The sequence below is a fragment of the Oncorhynchus mykiss genome, chromosome 24, assembly GCF_013265735.2.
Source record: "Oncorhynchus mykiss isolate Arlee chromosome 24, USDA_OmykA_1.1, whole genome shotgun sequence".
In the NCBI taxonomy this organism is placed as follows: domain Eukaryota; kingdom Metazoa; phylum Chordata; class Actinopteri; order Salmoniformes; family Salmonidae; genus Oncorhynchus; species Oncorhynchus mykiss.
In genome coordinates, this window is record NC_048588.1 from 36,306,265 (window position 1) to 36,321,264 (window position 15,000).

Here is a 15,000-nt window from a genome sequence, read left to right on the forward strand (position 1 = left end):
AGAAGGGGAGAGAATTTGTTGGAAAATATTTTTATTTACCTAGGAAAGTCCGTTAAGAGCAAATTCCTATTTACAATGACGGCCTACCCCGGGCCAAACCCGGATGACGCTGGGCCAATTGTACGCCACCTTATGGGACTCCCAATCACGGCCGGTTGTGGTACTGTCTGGATTCGAACCAGGGTGTCTGTAGTGACGCATCAAGCACTGAGATGCAGACTGCTGCGCCCTACAAAGCTTCTCACAACACGTGTGTGTGTGTGTGTTTCAGAGAGAACTAGACGCCACCGCCACACAGCTGGCCAACAGACAGGATGAGAGCGAACAGTCCAGGAAGAAACTCATTGACCAGAGCCGCGACTTCAAGAAGAACACACCGGAGGTGACACACACACACACACACACACACACACACACACACACACACACACACCTACATACACACACATACATACACACACACACACACACACACACACACACACACACACACACACACACACACACACCTACACACACACACACACCTACACACACACACACACACACACACACACACACACACACACACACACACACACACACACACCTACACACACACCTACACACACACACACCTACACACCTACACACACACCTACACACCTACACACACACACACACACATACACACACATTTTAAATACTTTATTTTAATCCATAAATCACATTAGTTTCGAAGGATTTAAACGTTTGTGACAGATATCTGGACACTTATAGATATAGAACATATCTTCTCCATACAGCTAGACTGACCATACCAGCTGAAACAGAGACAGTACCTTCTCCTCCATACAGCTAGACTGACCATACCAGCTGAAACAGAGCAGTACCTTCTCCTCCATACAGCTAGACTGACCATACCAGCTGAAACAGAGACAGTACCTTCTCCTCCATACAGCTAGATTGACCATACCAGCTGAAACAGAGCAGTACCTTCTCCTCCATACAGCTAGACTGACCATACCAGCTGAAACAGAGCAGTACCTTCTCCTCCATACCAGCTGAAACAGAGCAGTACCTTCTCCTCCATACCAGCTGAAACAGAGACAGTACCTTCTCCTCCATACAGCTAGACTGACCATACCAGCTGAAACAGAGACAGTACCTTCTCCATACAGCTAGACTGACCATACCAGCTGAAACAGAGACAGTACCTTCTCCATACAGCTAGACTGACCATACCAGCTGAAACAGAGACAGTACCTTCTCCATACAGCTAGACTGACCATACCAGCTGAAACAGAGCAGTACCTTCTCCATACAGCTAGACTGACCATACCAGCTGAAACAGAGACAGTACCTTCTCCATACAGCTAGACTGACCATACCAGCTGAAACAGAGACAGTACCTTCTCCATACAGCTAGACTGACCATACCAGCTGAAACAGAGACAGTACCTTCTCCATACAGCTAGACTGACCATACCAGCTGAAACAGAGACAGTACCTTCTCCATACAGCTAGACTGACCATACCAGCTGAAACAGAGCAGTACCTTCTCCATACAGCTAGACTGACCATACCAGCTGAAACAGAGACAGTACCTTCTCCTCCATACAGCTAGACTGACCATACCAGCTGAAACAGAGCAGGACCTTCTCCTCCATACAGCTAGACTGACCATACCAGCTGAAACAGAGACAGTACCTTCTCCATACAGCTAGACTGATCATACCAGCTGAAACAGAGCAGGACCTTCTCCATATAGCTAGACTGACCATACCAGCTGAAACAGAGACAGTACCTTCTCCTCCATACAGCTAGACTGACCATACCAGCTGAAACAGAGACAGTACCTTCTCCTCCATACAGCTAGACTGACCATACCAGCTGAAACAGAAACAGTACCTTCTCCTCCATACAGCTAGACTGACCATACCAGCTGAAACAGAAACAGTACCTTCTCCTCCATACAGCTAGACTGACCATACCAGCTGAAACAGAGACAGTACCTTCTCCTCCATACAGCTAGACTGACCATACCAGCTGAAACAGAAACAGTACCTTCTCCTCCATACAGCTAGACTGACCATACCAGCTGAAACAGAAACAGTACCTTCTCCTCCATACAGCTAGACTGACCATACCAGCTGAAACAGAAACAGTACCTTCTCCTCCATACAGCTAGACTGACCATACCAGCTGAAACAGAGACAGTACCTTCTCCTCCATACAGCTAGACTGACCATACCAGCTGAAACAGAAACAGTACCTTCTCCTCCATACAGCTAGACTGACCATACCAGCTGAAACAGAGACAGTACCTTCTCCATACAGCTAGACTGACCATACCAGCTGAAACAGAGACAGTACCTTCTCCATACAGCTAGACTGACCATACCAGCTGAAACAGAGACAGTACCTTCTCCTCCATACAGCTAGACTGACCATACCAGCTGAAACAGAGCAGGACCTTCTCCATACAGCTAGACTGACCATACCAGCTGAAACAGAGACAGTACCTTCTCCTCCATACAGCTAGACTGACCATACCAGCTGAAACTGAGCAGTACCTTCTCCATACAGCTAGACTGACCATACCAGCTGAAACAGAGACAGTACCTTCTCCTCCATACAGCTAGACTGACCATACCAGCTGAAACAGACACAGTACCTTCTCCTCCATACAGCTAGACTGACCATACCAGCTGAAACAGAGACAGTACCTTCTCCATACAGCTAGACTGACCATACCAGCTGAAACAGAGACAGTACCTTCTCCATACAGCTAGACTGACCATACCAGCTGAAACAGAGACAGTACCTTCTCCTCCATACAGCTAGACTGACCATACCAGCTGAAACAGAGACAGTACCTTCTCCTCCATACAGCTAGACTGACCATACCAGCTGAAACAGAAACAGTACCTTCTCCTCCATACAGCTAGACTGACCATACCAGCTGAAACAGAGACAGTACCTTCTCCATACAGCTAGACTGACCATACCAGCTGAAACAGAGACAGTACCTTCTCCATACAGCTAGACTGACCATACCAGCTGAAACAGAGACAGTACCTTCTCCATACAGCTAGACTGACCCTACCAGCTGAAACAGAGACAGTACCTTCTCCTCCATACAGCTAGACTGACCATACCAGCTGAAACAGAGACAGTACCTTCTCCTCCATACAGCTAGACTGACCATACCAGCTGAAACAGAGACAGTACCTTCTCCTCCATACAGCTAGACTGACCATACCAGCTGAAACAGAGACAGTACCTTCTCCATACAGCTAGACTGACCCTACCAGCTGAAACAGAGACAGTACCTTCTCCATACAGCTAGACTGACCCTACCAGCTGAAACAGAGACAGTACCTTCTCCTCCATACATCTAGACTGACCATACCAGCTGAAACAGAGACAGTACCTCCTCCTCCATACAGCTAGACTGACCATACCAGCTGAAACAGAGACAGTACCTTCTCCTCCATACATCTAGACTGACCCTACCAGCTGAAACAGAGACAGTACCTTCTCCTCCATACAGCTAGACTGACCATACCAGCTGAAACAGAGACAGTACCTTCTCCTCCATACAGCTAGACTGACCATACCAGCTGAAACAGAGGGAGTACCTTCTCCTCCATACATCTAGACTGACCCTACCAGCTGAAACAGAGACAGTACCTTCTCCATACAGCTAGACTGACCATACCAGCTGAAACAGAGACAGTACCTTCTCCATACAGCTAGACTGACCATACCAGCTGAAACAGAGACAGTACCTTCTCCATACAGCTAGACTGACCATACCAGCTGAAACAGAGACAGTACCTTCTCCTCCATACAGCTAGACTGACCATACCAGCTGAATCAGAGACAGTACCTTCTCCTCCATACAGCTAGACTGACCATACCAGCTGAATCAGAGACAGTACCTTCTCCTCCATACAGCTAGACTGACCATACCAGCTGAAACAGAGCAGTACCTTCTCCATACAGCTAGACTGACCATACCAGCTGAAACAGAGCAGTACCTTCTCCTCCATACAGCTAGACTGACCATACCAGCTGAAACAGAGACAGTACCTTCTCCTCCATACAGCTAGACTGACCATACCAGCTGAAACAGAGCAGTACCTTCTCCTCCATACAGCTAGACTGACCATACCAGCTGAATCAGAGACAGTACCTTCTCCTCCATACAGCTAGACTGACCATACCAGCTGAAACAGAGCAGTACCTTCTCCATACAGCTAGACTGACCATACCAGCTGAAACAGAGCAGTACCTTCTCCATACAGCTAGACTGACCATACCAGCTGAAACAGAGCAGTACCTTCTCCTCCATACAGCTAGACTGACCATACCAGCTGAAACAGAGACAGTACCTTCTCCTCCATACAGCTAGACTGACCATACCAGCTGAAACAGAGCAGTACCTTCTCCTCCATACAGCTAGACTGGCCATACCAGCTGAAACAGAGCAGTACCTTCTCCTCCATACAGCTAGACTGACCATACCAGCTGAAACAGAGACAGTACCTTCTCCTCCATACAGCTAGACTGACCATACCAGCTGAAACAGAGACAGTACCTTCTCCTCCATACAGCTAGACTGACCATACCAGCTGAAACAGAGCAGTACCTTCTCCATACAGCTAGACTGACCATACCAGCTGAAACAGAGCAGTACCTTCTCCTCCATACAGCTAGACTGACTATACCAGCTGAAACAGCGAAAGTACCTTCTCCTCCATACAGCTAGACTGACCATACCAGCTGAATCAGAGACAGTACCTTCTCCTCCATACAGCTAGACTGACCATACCAGCTGAAACAGAGCAGTACCTTCTCCATACAGCTAGACTGACCATACCAGCTGAATCAGAGACAGTACCTTCTCCTCCATACAGCTAGACTGACCATACCAGCTGAAACAGAGACAGTACCTTCTCCTCCATACAGCTAGACTGACCATACCAGCTGAAACAGAGCAGTACCTTCTCCATACAGCTAGACTGACCATACCAGCTGAATCAGAGACAGTACCTTCTCCTCCATACAGCTAGACTGACCATACCAGCTGAAACAGAGACAGTACCTTCTCCTCCATACAGCTAGACTGACCATACCAGCTGAAACAGAGACAGTACCTTCTCCTCCATACAGCTAGACTGACCCTACCAGCTGAAACAGAGACAGTACCTTCTCCTCCATACAGCTAGACTGACCATACCAGCTGAAACAGAGACAGTACCTTCTCCTCCATACAGCTAGACTGACCATACCAGCTGAAACAGAGACAGTACCTTCTCCTCCATACAGCTAGACTGACCATACCAGCTGAAACAGAGACAGTACCTTCTCCTCCATACAGCTAGACTGACCATACCAGCTGAAACAGAGACAGTACCTTCTCCATACAGCTAGACTGACCATACCAGCTGAAACAGAGACAGTACCTTCTCCTCCATACAGCTAGACTGACCCTACCAGCTGAAACAGAGACAGTACCTTCTCCTCCATACAGCTAGACTGACCATACCAGCTGAAACTGAGACAGTACCTTCTCCATACAGCTAGACTGACCATACCAGCTGAATCAGAGACAGTACCTTCTCCTCCATACAGCTAGACTGACCATACCAGCTGAAACAGAGACAGTACCTTCTCCTCCATACAGCTAGACTGACCATACCAGCTGAAACTGAGACAGTACCTTCTCCATACAGCTAGACTGACCATACCAGCTGAAACAGAGACAGTACCTTCTCCATACAGCTAGACTGACCATACCAGCTGAAACTGAGACAGTACCTTCTCCTCCATACAGCTAGACTGACCATACCAGCTGAAACAGAGACAGTACCTTCTCCTCCATACAGCTAGACTGACCCTACCAGCTGAAACAGATCAGTACCTCCTCCTCCATACAGCTAGACTGACCCTACCAGCTGAAACAGAGACAGTACCTTCTCCTCCATACAGCTAGACTGACCATACCAGCTGAAACAGAGACAGTACCTTCTCCTCCATACAGCTAGACTGACCATACCAGCTGAAACTGAGACAGTACCTTCTCCATACAGCTAGACTGACCATACCAGCTGAAACAGAGACAGTACCTTCTCCTCCATACAGCTAGACTGACCCTACCAGCTGAAACAGAGACAGTACCTTCTCCTCCATACAGCTAGACTGACCATACCAGCTGAAACAGAGACAGTACCTTCTCCTCCATACAGCTAGACTGACCATACCAGCTGAAACAGAGCAGTACCTTCTCCATACAGCTAGACTGACCATACCAGCTGAAACAGAGCAGTACCTTCTCCTCCATACAGCTAGACTGACTATACCAGCTGAAACAGCGAAAGTACCTTCTCCTCCATACAGCTAGACTGACCATACCAGCTGAATCAGAGACAGTACCTTCTCCTCCATACAGCTAGACTGACCATACCAGCTGAAACAGAGCAGTACCTTCTCCATACAGCTAGACTGACCATACCAGCTGAATCAGAGACAGTACCTTCTCCTCCATACAGCTAGACTGACCATACCAGCTGAAACAGAGACAGTACCTTCTCCTCCATACAGCTAGACTGACCATACCAGCTGAAACAGAGCAGTACCTTCTCCATACAGCTAGACTGACCATACCAGCTGAATCAGAGACAGTACCTTCTCCTCCATACAGCTAGACTGACCATACCAGCTGAAACAGAGACAGTACCTTCTCCATACAGCTAGACTGACCATACCAGCTGAATCAGAGACAGTACCTTCTCCTCCATACAGCTAGACTGACCATACCAGCTGAAACAGAGACAGTACCTTCTCCTCCATACAGCTAGACTGACCATACCAGCTGAAACTGAGACAGTACCTTCTCCATACAGCTAGACTGACCATACCAGCTGAAACAGAGACAGTACCTTCTCCATACAGCTAGACTGACCATACCAGCTGAAACTGAGACAGTACCTTCTCCTCCATACAGCTAGACTGACCATACCAGCTGAAACAGAGACAGTACCTTCTCCTCCATACAGCTAGACTGACCCTACCAGCTGAAACAGATCAGTACCTCCTCCTCCATACAGCTAGACTGACCCTACCAGCTGAAACAGAGACAGTACCTTCTCCTCCATACAGCTAGACTGACCATACCAGCTGAAACAGAGACAGTACCTTCTCCTCCATACAGCTAGACTGACCATACCAGCTGAAACTGAGACAGTACCTTCTCCATACAGCTAGACTGACCATACCAGCTGAAACAGAGACAGTACCTTCTCCTCCATACAGCTAGACTGACCCTACCAGCTGAAACAGAGACAGTACCTTCTCCTCCATACAGCTAGACTGACCATACCAGCTGAAACAGAGACAGTACCTTCTCCTCCATACAGCTAGACTGACCCTACCAGCTGAAACAGAGACAGTACCTTCTCCTCCATACCAGCTGAAACAGAGACAGTACCTTCTCCTCCAGAGGAGGACAGGAAAATATAGACATGCAAAGTTCCCGAAATAGAAACAAGTGTTCAACAATGCCATGGTATAATAATTGATATGAGGTTAGCTCTGAATAACCAGCCTAGAGAGTCGAACCAGCCTAGAAGTTAGATGACAACAGACTAAATTAGACTCATCCACTTCAGACCAGGTTAGGTTTTTTCAAGTCGGACCAGGTTAGGTTTATTCAAGTCAGACCAGGTTATGTTTATTCAAGTCAGACCAGGTTAGGTTTATTCACATCAGACCAGGTTAGGTTTATTCAAGTCAGACCAGGTTAGGTTTATTCACATCAGACCAGGTTAGGTTTATTCACATCAGACCAGGTTAGGTTTATTCAAGTCGGACCAGGTTAGGTTTATTCAAGTCAGACCAGGTTAGGTTTATTCACATCAGACCAGGTTAGGTTTATTCAAGTCAGACCAGGTTAGGTTTATTCACATCAGACCAGGTTAGGTTTATTCACATCAGACCAGGTTAGGTTTATTCAAGTCAGACCAGGTTAGGTTTATTCACATCAGACCAGGTTAGGTTTATTCAAGTCAGACCATGTTAGGTTTATTCACATCAGACCAGGTTAGGTTTATTCAAGTCGGACCAGGTTAGGTTTATTCAAGTCAGACCAGGTTAGGTTTATTCACATCAGACCAGGTTAGGTTTATTCAAGTCGGACCAGGTTAGGTTTATTCAAGTCAGACCAGGTTAGGTTTATTCACATCAGACCAGTTTAGGTTTATTCAAGTCAGACCAGGTTAGGTTTATTCACATCAGAGCAGTTTAGGTTTATTCAAGTCGGACCAGGTTAGGTTTATTCAAGTCAGACCAGGTTAGGTTTATTCACATCAGACCAGGTTAGGTTTATTCACGTCGGACCAGGTTAGGTTTATTCAAGTCAGACCAGGTTAGGTTTATTCACATCAGACCAGGTTAGGTTTATTCAAGTCGGACCAGGTTAGGTTTATTCAAGTCAGACCAGGTTAGGTTTATTCACATCAGACCAGTTTAGGTTTATTCAAGTCGGAACAGGTTAGGTTTATTCAAGTCAGACCAGGTTAGGTTTATTCAAGTCAGACCAGGTTAGGTTTATTCAAGTCAGACCAGGTTAGGTTTATTCAAGTCAGACCAGGTTAGGTTTATTCAAGTCAGACCAGGTTAGGTTTATTCACATCAGACCAGGTTAGGTTTATTCACATCAGACCAGGTTAGGTTTATTCACATCAGACCAGGTTAGGTTTATTCAAGTCAGACAATGTTAGGTTTATTCACATCAGACCAGGTTAGGTTTATTCAAGTCGGACCAGGTTAGGTTTATTCAAGTCAGACCAGGTTAGGTTTATTCAAGTCGGACCAGGTTAGGTTTATTCAAGTCAGACCAGGTTAGGTTTATTCACATCAGCCCAGGTTAGGTTTATTCAAGTCAGACCAGGTTAGGTTTATTCACATCAGACCAGGTTAGGTTTATTCACGTCAGACCAGGTTAGGTGTATTCAAGTCGGACCAGGTTAGGTTTATTCACATCAGACCAGGTTAGGTTTATTCACATCAGACCAGGTTAGGTTTATTCAAGTCAGACCAGGTTAGGTTTATTCACGTCGGACCAGGTTAGGTTTATTCAAGTCAGACCAAGTTAGGTTTATTCAAGTCAGACCAGGTTAGGTTTATTCAAGTCAGACCAGGTTAGGTTTATTCACATCAGACCAGGTTAGGTTTATTCACGTCGGACCAGGTTAGGTTTATTCAAGTCGGACCAGGTTAGGTTTATTCAAGTCAGACCGGGTTAGGTTTATTCAAGTCAGACCAGGTTAGGTTTATTCAAGTCAGACCAGGTTAGGTTTATTCAAGTCAGACCAGTTTAGGTTTATTCAAGTCAGACCAGGTTAGGTTTATTCACATCAGACCAGGTTAGGTTTATTCAAGTCAGACCAGGTTAGGTTTATTCACATTAGACCAGGTTAGGTTTATTCAAGTCAGACCAGGTTAGGTTTATTCACATCAGACCAGGTTAGGTTTATTCAAGTCGGACCAGGTTAGGTTTATTCACATCAGACCAGGTTAGGTTTATTCACATCAGACCAGGTTAGGTTTATTCAAGTCAGACCAGGTTAGGTTTATTCACATCAGACCAGGTTAGGTTTATTCAAGTCAGACCAGGTTAGGTTTATTCAAGTCAGACCGGGTTAGGTTTATTCACATCAGACCAGGTTAGGTTTATTCAAGTCAGACCAGGTTAGTGTTTATTCAAGTCAGACCAGGTTAGGTTTATTCAAGTCGGACCGGGTTAGGTTTATTCAAGTCAGACCAGGTTAGGTTTATTCAAGTCAGACCAGGTTAGGTTTATTCAAGTCAGACCAGGTTAGGTTTCTTCAAGTCGGACCAGGTTAGGTTTATTCAAGTCAGACCAGGTTAGGTTTATTCACGTCAGACCAGGTTAGGTTTATTCAAGTCGGTCCAGGTTAGGTTTATTCACGTCGGACCAGGTTAGGTTTATTCAAGTCAGACCAGGTTAGGTTTATTCAAGTCAGACCAGGTTAGGTTTATTCAAGTCAGACCATGTTAGGTTTATTCAAGTCAGACCAGGTTAGGTTTATTCAAGTCAGACCGGGTTAGGTTTATTCACATCAAACCAGGTTAGGTTTTTTCAAGTCAGACCAGGTTAGGTTTATTCAAGTCAGACCATGTTAGGTTTATTCACATCAGACCAGGTTAGGTTTATTCAAGTCAGACCAGGTTAGGTTTATTCAAGTCAGACCGGGTTAGGTTTATTCACATCAGACCAGGTTAGGTTTATTCACATCAGACCAGGTTAGGTTTATTCAAGTCAGACCAGGTTAGGTTTATTCAAGTCAGACCAGGTTAGGTTTATTCAAGTCAGACCAGGTTAGGTTTATTCAAGTCAGACCGGCTTAGGTTTATTCACATCAGACCAGGTTAGGTTTATTCACATCAGACCATGTTAGGTTTATTCACATCAGACCAGGTTAGGTTTATTCAAGTCAGACCAGGTTAGGTTTATTCAAGTCAGACCAGGTTAGGTTTATTCACATCAGACCGGGTTAGGTTTATTCAAGTCAGACCAGGTTAGGTTTATTCACATCAGACCAGGTTAGGTTTATTCAAGTCGGACCAGGTTAGGTTTATTCAAGTCAGACCAGGTTAGGTTTATTCAAGTCAGACCAGGTTAGGTTTATTCACATCAGACCAGGTTAGGTTTATTCACATCAGACCAGGTTAGGTTTATTCACATCAGACCAGGTTAGGTTTATTCAAGTCAGACCAGGTTAGGTTTATTCAAGTCAGACCAGGTTAGGTTTATTCAAGTCAGACCAGGTTAGGTTTATTCAAGTCAGACCGGCTTAGGTTTATTCACATCAGACCATGTTAGGTTTATTCACATCAGACCAGGTTAGGTTTATTCAAGTCAGACCATGTTAGGTTTATTCAAGTCAGACCTGGTTAGGTTTATTCAAGTCAGACCAGGTTAGGTTTATTCACATCAGACCAGGTTAGGTTTATTCACGTCAGACCAGGTTAGGTGTATTCAAGTCAGACCAGGTTAGGTTTATTCACATCAGACCAGGTTAGGTTTATTCAAGTCAGACCAGGTTAGGTTTATTCAAGTCAGACCGGGTTAGGTTTATTCACATCAGACCAGGTTAGGTTTATTCAAGTCAGACCAGGTTAGGTTTATTCAAGTCAGACCAGGTTAGGTTTATTCAAGTCGGACCGGGTTAGGTTTATTCAAGTCAGACCAGGTTAGGTTTATTCAAGTCAGACCAGGTTAGGTTTATTCAAGTCAGACCAGGTTAGGTTTCTTCAAGTCGGACCAGGTTAGGTTTATTCAAGTCAGACCAGGTTAGGTTTATTCACGTCAGACCAGGTTAGGTTTATTCAAGTCGGTCCAGGTTAGGTTTATTCACGTCGGACCAGGTTAGGTTTATTCAAATCAGACCAGGTTAGGTTTATTCAAGTCAGACCAGGTTAGGTTTATTCAAGTCAGACCATGTTAGGTTTATTCAAGTCAGACCAGGTTAGGTTTATTCAAGTCAGACCGGGTTAGGTTTATTCACATCAAACCAGGTTAGGTTTTTTCAAGTCAGACCAGGTTAGGTTTATTCAAGTCAGACCATGTTAGGTTTATTCACATCAGACCAGGTTAGGTTTATTCAAGTCAGACCAGGTTAGGTTTATTCAAGTCAGACCGGGTTAGGTTTATTCACATCAGACCAGGTTAGGTTTATTCACATCAGACCAGGTTAGGTTTATTCAAGTCAGACCAGGTTAGGTTTATTCAAGTCAGACCAGGTTAGGTTTATTCAAGTCAGACCAGGTTAGGTTTATTCAAGTCAGACCGGCTTAGGTTTATTCACATCAGACCAGGTTAGGTTTATTCACATCAGACCATGTTAGGTTTATTCACATCAGACCAGGTTAGGTTTATTCAAGTCAGACCAGGTTAGGTTTATTCAAGTCAGACCAGGTTAGGTTTATTCACATCAGACCGGGTTAGGTTTATTCAAGTCAGACCAGGTTAGGTTTATTCACATCAGACCAGGTTAGGTTTATTCAAGTCGGACCAGGTTAGGTTTATTCAAGTCAGACCAGGTTAGGTTTATTCAAGTCAGACCAGGTTAGGTTTATTCACATCAGACCAGGTTAGGTTTATTCACATCAGACCAGGTTAGGTTTATTCACATCAGACCAGGTTAGGTTTATTCAAGTCAGACCAGGTTAGGTTTATTCAAGTCAGACCAGGTTAGGTTTATTCAAGTCAGACCAGGTTAGGTTTATTCAAGTCAGACCGGCTTAGGTTTATTCACATCAGACCATGTTAGGTTTATTCACATCAGACCAGGTTAGGTTTATTCAAGTCAGACCATGTTAGGTTTATTCAAGTCAGACCTGGTTAGGTTTATTCACGTCAGACCAGGTTAGGTTTATTCAAGTCGGACCAGGTTAGGTTTATTCAAGTCAGACCAGGTTAGGTTTATTCAAGTCAGACCAGGTTAGGTTTATTCACGTCAGACCAGGTTAGGTTTATTCAAGTCGGACCAGGTTAGGTTTATTCAAGTCAGACCGGGTTAGGTTTATTCACATCAGACCAGGTTAGGTTTATTCAAGTCAGACCAGGTTAGGTTTATTCAAGTCGGACCATGTTAGGTTTATTCAAGTCAGACCAGGTTAGGTTTATTCACATCAGACCAGGTTAGGTTTATTCAAGTCAGACCAGGTTAGGTTTATTCAAGTCAGACCAGGTTAGGTTTATTCACATCAGACCAGGTTAGGTTTATTCACACCAGACCAGGTTAGGTTTATTCACATCAGACCAGTTTAGGTTTATTCACATCAGACCAGGTTAGGTTTATTCAAGTCAGACCAGGTTAGGTTTATTCAAGTCAGACCGGGTTAGGTTTATTCAAGTCGGACCGGGTTAGGTTTATTCAAGTCAGACCAGGTTAGGTTTATTCAAGTCAGACCAGGTTAGGTTTATTCAAGTCGGACCAGGTTAGGTTTATCTATCTCTACCAGATTATTAATTTATTTGATGGGTGGGGTGATGAGCGTTTAGTGATGGAGGAGGGAGGCGATGATGTCATTATTTCAATAGGTGGTTGGGTGTCCCCCTGATGTGGAGACAATAGGGTCAGTGGGGTCATAATATACATTACATTTGATATAACCCCTGGGGTGGGGTTATTGGGAACACGGGCCCTGACCTAAGAGTTGGGAATACAGGCCCTGACCTAAGCGTTGGGAATACAGGCCCTGACCTAAGCGTTGGGAATACAGGCCCTGACCTAAGCCTTGGGAATACAGGCCCTGACCTAAGCCTTGGGAATACAGGCCCTGACCTAAGCCTTGGGAATACAGGCCCTGACCTAAGAGTTGGGAATACGGGCCCTGACCTAAGAGTTGGGAATACGGGCCCTGACCTAAGCGTTGGGAATACGGGCCCTGACCTAAGCGTTGGGAATACGGGCCCTGACCTAAGCGTTGGGAATACGGGCCCTGACCTAAGCGTTGGGAATACGGGCCCTGACCTAAGCGTTGGGAATACGGGCCCTGACCTAAGCGTTGGGAATACGTGCCCTGACCTAAGCGTTGGGAATACGGGCCCTGACCTAACGGTTGGGAACACGGGCCCTGACCTAAGCGTTGGGAATACGGGCCCTGACCTAAGCGTTGGGAATACGGGCCCTGACCTAAGCGTTGGGAATACGGGCCCCGACCTAAGCGTTGGGAATACGGGCCCTGACCTAACGGTTGGGAACACGGGCCCTGACCTAACGGTTGGGAACACGGGCCCTGACCTAAGAGTTGGGAATACGGGCCCTGACCTAAGCGTTGGGAATACGGGCCCTGACCTAAGCGTTGGGAATATAGGCCCTGACCTCAGCGTTGGGAATACAGGCCCTGACCTCAGCGTTGGGAATACGGGCCCTGACCTAAGCGTTGGGAATACAGGCCCTGACCTAAGAGTTGGGAATACAGGCCCTGACCTAAGAGTTGGGAATACAGGCCCTGACCTAAGAGTTGGGAATACAGGCCCTGACCTAAGAGTTGGGAATACAGGCCCTGACCTAAGCCTTGGGAATACAGGCCCTGACCTAAGAGTTGGGAATACGGGCCCTGACCTAAGCCTTGGGAATACAGGCCCTGACCTAAGCGTTGGGAATACAGGCACTGACCTCAGCGGTGGGAATATAGACCCTGACCTCAGCGTTGGGAATACAGGCCCTGACCTAAGCCTTGGGAATACAGGCCCTGACCTAAGCCTTGGGAATACAGGCACTGACCTCAGCGGTGGGAATATAGACCCTGACCTCAGCGTTGGGAATACGGGCCCTGACCTAAGAGTTGGGAATACAGGCCCTGACCTAAGCCTTGGGAATACAGGCCCTGACCTCAGCGGTGGGAATACAGGCCCTGACCTCAGCGTTGGGAATACAGGCCCTGACCTAAGCCTTGGGAATACAGGCCCTGACCTAAGCGTTGGGAATACGGGCCCTGACCTAAGCCTTGGGAATACAGGCCCTGACCTCAGCGTTGGGAATACAGGCCCTGACCTAAGCCTTGGGAATACAGGCCCTGACCTAAGAGTTGGGAATACGGGCCCTGACCTAAGCCTTGGGAATACAGGCACTGACCTCAGCGTTGGGAATACGGGCCCTGACCTAAGCCTTGGGAATACAGGCACTGACCTCAGCGTTGGGAATACGGGCCCTGACCTCAGCGTTGGGAATACGGGCCCTGACCTAAGCGTTGGGAATACGGGCCCTGACCTCAGCGTTGGGAATACGGGCCCTGACCTAAGCCTTGGGAATACGGGCCCCGACCTAAGCGTTGGGAATACGGGCCCTGACCTAAGAGTTGGGAATACAGGCCCTGACCTCAGCGTTGGGAATATAGACCCTGTGGCAGTAAAATAAGAGAAAGACAGTTCATTATAATGAAAGTGTACACACACACACACACACACACACACACACA

The 15,000-nt window shown here is 46.2% G+C and overlaps 1 protein-coding gene across 13 annotated transcripts in view; it reads left to right on the plus strand.

Annotated features, from left to right (window-relative positions):
- Positions 1-15,000, plus strand: part of LOC110503435 (protein CASP-like) — a 157,850-nt gene that overhangs the window by 50,373 nt on the left and 92,477 nt on the right. For all 13 annotated transcript variants that reach the window (XR_005039432.1, XR_005039428.1, XR_005039429.1 and 10 more), the window contains exon 2: positions 272-382. Coding sequence is in view for 7 of the 13 variants with exons in the window: in XM_036962155.1 (XP_036818050.1) it covers positions 272-382 (111 nt within the window). In the remaining 6 variants the exon portion in view is untranslated. The remainder of the gene's footprint in view (positions 1-271; positions 383-15,000) is intronic.